At 41.9% G+C, this 9,194-nt stretch overlaps 1 protein-coding gene across 2 annotated transcripts in view; it reads right to left on the reverse strand.

Moving 5' to 3' along the window:
- LOC146316904 (cGMP-inhibited 3',5'-cyclic phosphodiesterase 3A-like) overlaps positions 1-5,911 on the reverse strand; it is a 103,153-nt gene extending 97,242 nt beyond the window's left edge. Inside the window, exon 1 of one of the 2 annotated variants that reach the window (XM_084734336.1) lies at positions 4,070-5,911. In XM_084734336.1, coding sequence (XP_084590462.1) covers positions 4,070-4,984 — 915 coding nt within the window. In that variant the 5' untranslated portion in view covers positions 4,985-5,911. The remainder of the gene's footprint in view (positions 1-4,069) is intronic. The other variant, XM_084734335.1, reaches the window with a different exon arrangement.
- Positions 5,912-9,194: the final 3,283 nt, after the last annotated feature.

The following is a 9,194-nucleotide window of genomic DNA, read 5'->3' on the forward strand; positions in this document are numbered from 1 at the left end:
TCGGAGCGTGGCTTTGGCAGAGCAGCGGAGGGCAACATGGCAGCTTTAAGGCTCGTGAGGGAGAAGAGAGAGGGATTCCTCTTTGCCGTATTTATTTTGTGAATAAACAGCTTTTACACAGTGACTATCAATCTGAAGGGCCTTTATATAAGACACTAAAGGTCTGTGGGAGAAGCTTCCTGAGAAAAACAAAGTTAAGTATCAGCTGTAATGTTTCATCCAGCCTCGCACCATTCTTCAAACACTTCAGACGCACAGCACTAATGCAAACATCGTCACATCAACAAAGTGCAGATCTACTCCCTGTCATGATGCTCTTACTGGTTCTTTAAAACATCATAACTCTACTGAACGCAGCAGAAGGGCAGAGCTGCTGAAGCATCATTCAGCCTCTTTAGGTCATCCGACTGAGCAGCGCTACCTGGAAAATTACAGTCACGCTGCTGCCTATATTTTTTCCTCCACGCCGTCTGGATCTCCGCTGTTTCCGTCACCATGTGGTGGTTGCATTGTGGCCCCCAAACGTGCGTCTGACCCCCCTCGGGGAGGCCAGAGCCCCATGTGAGCGAGGTGATGACTAGCGTGGGTCAGCATGGGCTTGTTTACACATTGCAGACCACACAGACAAGACACGGTTAAGACAGCATATGTACGCCATGTGTGTCTCAATTACAGGCAGGCCACGACTGGTCAACTGCTTAGCACCGCCACCAGAGATCAGAGGGAATGCTGGAGCACTCTGAAAATCTATCATACATCCTTAACTTACTGTCAATACGATCCGAGCACTGCTGTCTTTATGTCCCACAACAAAAACATGTAGTAGAGACGATTTCTCAGCAGAGGGCTCCAGCCCGGCTGAGGTGACAGAGCAGAGGAGAGTAGGAGATGTTGTTAAACTTCTGCATCTTTGCATGTTATTGCCTGCTTGTTTGTCTGGTAGTTCCATCCTGCTCAGCTTTTATTGGGACATTGCTGTGAGAAAAAAAAAACAATCTAAAGCAGACAAAAACGTGTTAATTGCCTCAGCTGCATCAATGAGAGCTGTTTACGACAAAATGCCTTGATTTTTAGGCTGTTGTTTTATTGTTCTCTAAGTAACTCCATCTTGAATCTCTTAAAGTAATGGAGTCTGAATCCAAACGTAATGGTATCCATCCTCTTTGTTTTTCTTGTGCATTTGGTGTCTTTGAAATGGTGCATTACTGCAACAGAAAAGAAGTGAATTTATTACAGCTTGGCTGCTTAATGCCCATGTATGCTCTAATGAAAACACTACTAGAGGAAGTGGAAAAAATATTACAATTTGTTGTTTTGTTTTTTGCCCTTTTTACAGTTTCCTTCTTGTTTTTAATACAGAATCACGGAAAGTTCAACTATATTACTCAATGTGACAACAACGTGAACTAAATGCATTGTTTCCTGTGCATAAGTAAATAAATATTAAAAGTAAGTAGGGCTGCAGCTAATGAGTACTGGAGCTACAATCATTAATTATTAATCAATTATTAAATGAATCACCAACTATACTGATAATACATTATTATTATTTTTTTTAATTAAGAAAAGCAAAAATTCTCTGTTTACAGCTTTTTAAATGTAAATATTTTCTGGTTTCCTAACTCCTTTAAGACAATAAACAGAAATATTTTTGGGTTGTTGGTAAAATGTGACATTTAATGATGTCATCTTGGATTTTCCGAAACACTGATTGACATTTTATTGACCAATCAAACGACTGATTAATCGAGAAAATGATCGACAGATAAATCAACAGTGAAAATAATTAGTTGCAACCCTAACAATTATTTTTTTTATTAATTAATCTGCCAAATTGTGAAAATTGCTTGTCACAATTTTCCAGGACTCAAAGTGATGTCTTCATATTGCCAAAAAACCCAAATCTCTTCATTTACATTTTTTTGCATCATAAATGACAAGAAAAAAAACAGCAAATCTTTATATTTAGGAAGCTGGAACCAGCAGAGAAACAAAAAAAAAATAATAATATTTAAAATAAAATAAATTAAATTAAATTAATTATCAAAATAGTTTGCAATAATTTTTCTTTGGATCGACCAGTCGACCAATCGTTGCGGTTCCAAAACTATAGAAAAAATATATTACTCTTTCCATCATTACTTTTCAAAAAACAGCAGCATGTATGGAAGAATAATCTTTCATCTGTGTATTTACAGCCATGCAGTAACTATTCAATGTAAACTATACAGCCAGCCATTTTCCAGCTCATCACTCACCCAAAAACAAAGATCCAACCCTCTCCATCACTGCAGCAAACCAACTGCTGCATATCAGATTAATAATGACTGACACACGAACGAGCTTCAGCTGAGACATCAAAACCTAAATCAGAATAAAGTGTGAACTGTAAAATATCTGAGAGTCTTTTCATATCTGATTTGTGAATGTGTAGGGGTGTGTGTGAGTGTGTGTGTGTTTGAGTGTGTGAGTGACCACAAAGAAAAACAAACAAGCACACTACAACGCTAACTAGCCCCTGAGAGCTGAGGGCATCTTTCAAGTGGCCGGGCCGACAGTGCAGCCTCTCATCGCCCAACCTGACCGCACTCACAGGTCACAACGAGAGCTTTGATCACTCCAAAAGTCTGTTTCCCATTCACAGGCTCAGCATGCTCATTGATTTTCCATAAGGAGGGCTGAGGAGCTGATATGAGCTTGCCTGAATGGCCCCCACCACCACCACCCTCCCCACCAGTCTCCTTTTAACACAGGTACACATGTGTATTACTATCAGAGGAGGTTTAAAAGCCAGAGCTGCTACATTCCTGGGGTTTAAGGAGCGCAAGCCCTCGATAAGTGATGAGAAGCAAGTGGCATTAGAGTCCAGGACAGAGAGATCAAAATGCATTTGTCAGTTTTGAGGCAGTGGTTCAGAGATTATCTGGGGAAAATGTTTGACATAAATAATTAGGGATGAGATGAATCACTGACATCGAATCATCAGCTTCCCTTTTTCATCAGCACTTAAAAGCTGCTTCCAAAATAGCATCCCAAATCTGCCACTTTGTTTTTAAATGACAGAAGAGATCTACACTTGCAACTATACTGTTGATGTATACATGAATAAAATCATCAGCTTGGTCTGACAGGTGCAGTGCTTAAAGAGGAAAAATGAGGAAAGGTTTGGCTTGATTGATCGTTTTAGCAGAAGATACATCATTTTTGTTTTCAAATGATAAGAGATATCTACACTTACAACTATAGTGTCTATTTCTGCATGAACAAAATCATCACATCTGAAAGGTGCAATATTTTCAGAAGAACATCTGGAAAAAACTGATCATTTTAGTAGGAGAGAACATGATTTTTGTTTTCAAATGACGAAAGATATCTACACTGCATGTCCATCTGAATAAAATCATGAGATAGGTCTGAAAGGTGCAAAGCCTCCAGAGGAAAATATGGGAAATGTTGGCTTAATCAGTCATTTTAGTGGAAGATAACATATAATTTTCATTCAAATAAAATAATTACAATGAGGCGTTTGATAACAATGTCACTGTGAAAAGTTGAATAAAATATTATTAATGTAATTTGTTATAATTCCATGTTTGCCTGCTAATGGCTGCAAGTGGCTCTGCAGAATATGACAAGATATCAGTCCAGAGATGATCAGAGCATCAAAGAACACCCAAACAAACTCCAACATCCACAACCATCCCACGAACAGGATCATGACATCTAAACATCTAATACAAAATATACAATAATCATAATCATAATCATAACAACAACAACAACAACAATAATAATAATAATAATAATAATAATAATGTTTTGTTGTTACACTGCAAATGACAAATGTATATTTTTTAAAAATATATAATCTTATCTTGATACAAACTGTTTAACAGCCAAAATAATGCTTAAGAAATTCTAATCAGAGTCATAAAAGGCCAAGATTCCTTATCATTTCAGTGTCATTTGCTGCCTCATGTCTATTATTTCTCCTCAAACACACAACTCGTCAGTGGAAGCAGAAATCAAGGCAGAAAAATAAAATCTGAACGGGACACAAACTTCTTACCTGGTCCCTCTGGATGCATGGCAGAGAGGTCCGGCGATGTGACTTACTGTTGGACTGACTGTGTGCCATGTCTGAGGCTATCACAGAACTGGACCTCCTGCGCCTTTTAAATACAGGGATCTCTTCCCTGGCTCCAGTCACGGGGGTGCAGCCCTCCTTGTGTCTCCCTTGGTTGGGAAGGAGCTTGTCAGCATACCTCGCCAGCAGGATGCCCAGCACTCCAACCAGGTAGGCTACGTACGGTCTCCAGGTGGCCCGCACTCTGTGCAGCGAGAACAGCGAGATAGTCCTGACTATGCTGATGAAAAGGATCACAGATATGCCCTGGTTCAGCCGCGCTACCATGAGTGCGCCGGCGGCCACGCAGACGAGCACGACCACGGCCGCTGTGGTGAATGAGAGCAGCTGCTCATCTGTCCCGTCCAGCAGAGACCACGCCGCCGCTTCGCCCAGGTGGCACAAGGTCAGGAGGGAGAGGGCGGTGTGGATGAGCACCCCGCAGCGGATCAAGTAGACACCGACCCAGAAGAAGGCACATACGAGGGTGAACAATGGCGAGAGCACACTCCAGCAAGTTTGCAACAGCTCCGCCGCGCAGCCTGAAACCAAGTGAAGGGGAGACGATGAATGCAGGAGTGTGTTGTCAGCGGCTTCAGCTCTCCACTCTGCGCATTTGACCAACAGAGCGAGAAAAACCGAAAGCGACCCCGCACACAGCGCACTCCTCAGTCTCTGGGAACTCCATATTTTTGTGAACATTAGCCTCACCCACGACTCGTAATCTCGGTCACGGCACAGTGGGATGACACATGTTTTCACATAACCATTGCGATCCGGCGCGCTGAAGCTTTTTTCATGAGTGCTGCTGCTGCTGCTTTGCGCACGGGTACTGTCAGATTGTGCAGGCATGACCATCACTCATGGCACATATGAAGTATGAGGAAGTCTATAATGCATCTATAGCAGCGTGGTCATGGGACAGGGCATGAGTAGTGACAAAACAAACATCATTTATTGTTCCCGGAATGAAAAAGTACAGCGAATACGCACCGATGCGTCTCCATTTACGCATGGAGCTGTGCTGCCACTGAGCACATTCTCTTTGTTTTTCCAGGTGCTGCTGCCCGAGACAGCATGAAAGGAGTGTGAATGACAGAGGAACTCAGATCTCATGCAGATCTAGGGCACTGCTGCTCCTCTGCACACACGCGCGTCCTGCTTTGCCCTCCTTTGTTGAGCGCCGTCTCTCTGACTTCTCTCGTCCTTCCCTTCGCTTTGTGGCTCCACGGCAAAATCATCAGTCCCGTCCCGTGAACATTCAGCGCTAAAACGCGCTCTCTGTGTCAATTGTTCGGCCACTTCCCGGTCGGTTTCTCCTGTTCTGACGCGGTAGACGCTCCCCTGTTGTTACTTTCGAGGATAAACGCTGCTGAGGAATTTCAGGCTGTTTGAGTGAGTGTCCGGCAGGTTATTGCTCGGCGTTTTCAGGGGCGAATCCAGAGTGTTTGTCACCAGCTCTCCAACCAGCCGTGAGCCTCAGCTCATTCACACCCCCGAGTTCCGACTCCACACAGGGAGCAAGATATTGCAGCTTCAGTGAAACCCCCAAATCTTTTTTTTCTCAGCCAGCCCAGCAGGCGTTGTCCTCACCAGATTTGACTTATAATACACTTTTTAGCTCGTGAAAATTTGCAGATTACTTTATTTTTCTTAGCTAAAACAATATATTTTTCTTATTTATTTTATTTAAACTGCAGCAAACCAGTTTTTGCATAAAGTGGGGTTGACCTATATTTTCCTGGTGAGCTCCTCTCTGAATGGAATAAATGTGGTGTGTTCAGGAGCAAATTTTCAGACCATGTTTTATCTCATTTCCTGCATTTTAATTTGAGGTTCTGGTCTCATATTTATGCAAGGCTACCAACCCAACCCGAGGGCTTTAAACTGCCCTGACAAAAAATCATTTTAACAGGGGAAAAGTGTCTGCATGCTGACAAATGGAAGAGAAACTGTTTTGCTGTGAAATTCCCAGAATAGTTCAGAGGTCGCCCTCCAGCTTGACTCCTGATGTCCTCCGCTCCACCGGGTCATTGAAATATTCATCACACTTTAAGTGTCACTGATGATGTGTTGCGTCACAGGTCTCCATCAATGTTTCAGCATGCAGATCTCCCCGTGTGTGTGCATGCAAGTACTTGTGTGTTCACAGTTCAGAAGGCACACGTGTGTTCCCTCAGATGTCCATGTAATGCTCTCATGGGATCCCACCCTCCTGCTTATAAAGACATCTACAGCCAGGCAAGCAAATGTAATGTTTGCTGATGCACACACAAAGGAGCTGACGTACATACTGTGCATGTCATCAGTCTCTGTCTCTTTAACACACACACTCACTGTTTTAAACAATATATTCAACCCCGAAGCTTTTCAACATCTGCTCTTCTCACAGCATCTAAATGAAGACAAAGGAGTCCCTGCTTTGTCGTGCCATGGTCTTGTTGTCCAAATGTCTCAATCTCAACATTGTTATGTATTTACAACATTTGGTTATTTATTTAAGAGCATTTTACACATCACATGGAATAAAAACCCAAATCTGTTCCTACAACCTGCAGCCTGTCAGTCTGTTATCAGGGCATTTAACATTGTTGTTAATGTCCAGGTGGAAGCACATGTGATTTCCTGCCTGTTACGTTGTTGTGTCATTACTATCATAGTAAATCATACTATAAGATTTCCCCATTAATAGTATGCAGTTTACAAGTATTCGGTTAATACTAAGGTTTCTTATGTACTGTTTTAATATGCTAAATAGCATATTGGTAGGGAATTTTGGATGCAGCCAGCAGCTGAGTGTTGGCTAACACTAGGAAAAATGCTCAATTTATTATCTTTTTATCTATTATCTTATTTAATTATCTCCAGCAGCAACAAGCTAATTCATCACCGTCAATAAACTTGTTGATACCTCTTGTAAAGTTTTGTTGACCATGGCGGGTTAAGATACACTGTAAGATGCTGGTTCCAGGCATGCTAACATTAGCTGTGACCACTGGGAACTTTGTTTTCACTCTTTAGCTTTTAGATATACTTTAGACGTGTCACCCTGGTCAACTTTGCATGTTGCAATGCAATAATTGTTCTCTCCATGCCTGTTCCCGCCATGCCTGTGACTTTTAATAAGCCAATGTCTTTCTCTCTATAGAGAGGCAAAGTCACGCCCCATCCAGGGGACCAAGAGGAAAAAATAGTCAATGGTGAATGAGAAATTATTTTTTGATCTAGTTGGAATTGTGCCACGAATTAAACTTCTGAAGTTTTGTAATTTCACAAGTCGAGAAGGTCGCAATTTGTCATAAAACTGTAGAAGTATCAGACTGTGAAAATATGTAATTACAAATATGACACACCAAGAAGTCGTACAAGTGACGTCATGAGTTTTGCCCTCCAAAAGCTGACGTTTGCCGCTGAAGCTACGATGCCCGTGCGTTTTCATACCTGAATGTAGTCACACACGGCACACTTTCACTTCCCTGCTCATAAAAGGACCAGGAGTCGCTGGACAAAACACTTGAGGTAAGATAATAGTAGAACAGATAGTTCACTCAACAATTTCACACAAAACGTAACTGTGACAAACCTCGGTAAAACTGCAACTTTCTTGACTTGTAAAATTATCATTTAAATGGACATACAATATGTGTAATTTGTGACACAATTCAAAAAGGAGCAAAAAATTATTTCTCTTGCCATTAATTACTGTTAAACATTTTTCTGAAATAAAGCACGTCCATTAATTTATGGAAATCCTGCAACCTTCAAAACAGAGAAAAAGCTGCTTATTTAGTAGGACTGCGATGCCGATGTTCTTGAAATCTTGAGCTTTATTCCCCACTCCTTCAATCCTCTCTCTACGTGTGTCGTTCCCCCAGAATGAGACAGGTCAGCACGACTCTTTTCTATCCATTTGTGTAGACAGAGTCCTGTGTATCCCTTGTCAGTTGTGATTAGTGGGACGCACGGGAGGAGAAGTAGCGCTAACAGGGAGCGATAGGAGCCGGAGGAGGCCAGGTCCTGTCCATCACCTCTCAGCACATGCTCACACGAGTGCCAGACAGCCCTTTCAATGCGGTGCATCACACAGGACAGCTGCCGGCTCTGAGTGTGAGCAGATTTTCGCGACATCATCTGTCTTTTTCACCTTATCAGAGCCCATGGGTAACTTGTTTTTGGAAGAGATGATTGGTTCATCTGACTGGTTTATTTCGTGGAAGACAGGAACAGAAACATTCGCTCCTTACAAACAGAAGATAGGAGCAAGACAAAGGAGAGAGGAGTTGAAGTCAGCCAGAAAGCAGCAGGGATATACAAGCACTCATTTTAACTGTAGGATACTATGGTGCACATTTGCTGTGACCCTGTTGGTCCTCTTTTATATTTCAGACAAATCCTTTATGTGCAGAGCTAAAGACTGTCCAAAAATAAAATATCTGCCTGTGGTAATGTTAAATAATTCTACATTTGCGTTCAGCATTAAATAAACTAATGCTAATGCTAACATTAGCTGTTGTCTCATGGTAGCTAATGGGTTGTTAAATATGTTGTTTTAGCTTGAAATATGGCCCGATGTCTGTCCAGAGTTTCACTATCTGTTGTCTTTTCAGTTGCTGATAAGGAATGTTAGCTAGGAAGTGTTTAAAAGCTAACATTAACTGTTGTAGCTAATGGGTTATCAGTGTTTTAGCTTGTAATATGGCCCGATGTCCCTCCAGATTTTCACTATCCGCTGTCTTTTCAGTCGATGACAAATTGGGAAGCAGTGATATGATCATGTTTTGTCAGATTCTGTGCTTTTTCATACAGCGTGCAACCTGGAACACAGCAGTACAACATTCAAGCTTCCCACCCCGAGCGTGACATCAGAGGAAAATGGCCGCTATGTGAATATGGTGAATGATGCAGGCTGGAAAACGAGAAAAAGTAGCCTGGTGTGGAATATGTAAAACAGCACACGTGTTGTGAAATGTGAAAACCAACAGCTGCCCTTGTTTCCCTGTGAACTGTCAGTGGCTAGAACGAACGAAACTCATCATAACCTGCATATCTCCCCTATGAAAAATCACGA

Source organism: Lutjanus erythropterus, chromosome 13 (assembly GCF_056507025.1).
Source record: "Lutjanus erythropterus isolate fLutEry1 chromosome 13, fLutEry1.hap2, whole genome shotgun sequence".
Taxonomy (NCBI): Eukaryota; Metazoa; Chordata; class Actinopteri; order Lutjaniformes; family Lutjanidae; genus Lutjanus; species Lutjanus erythropterus.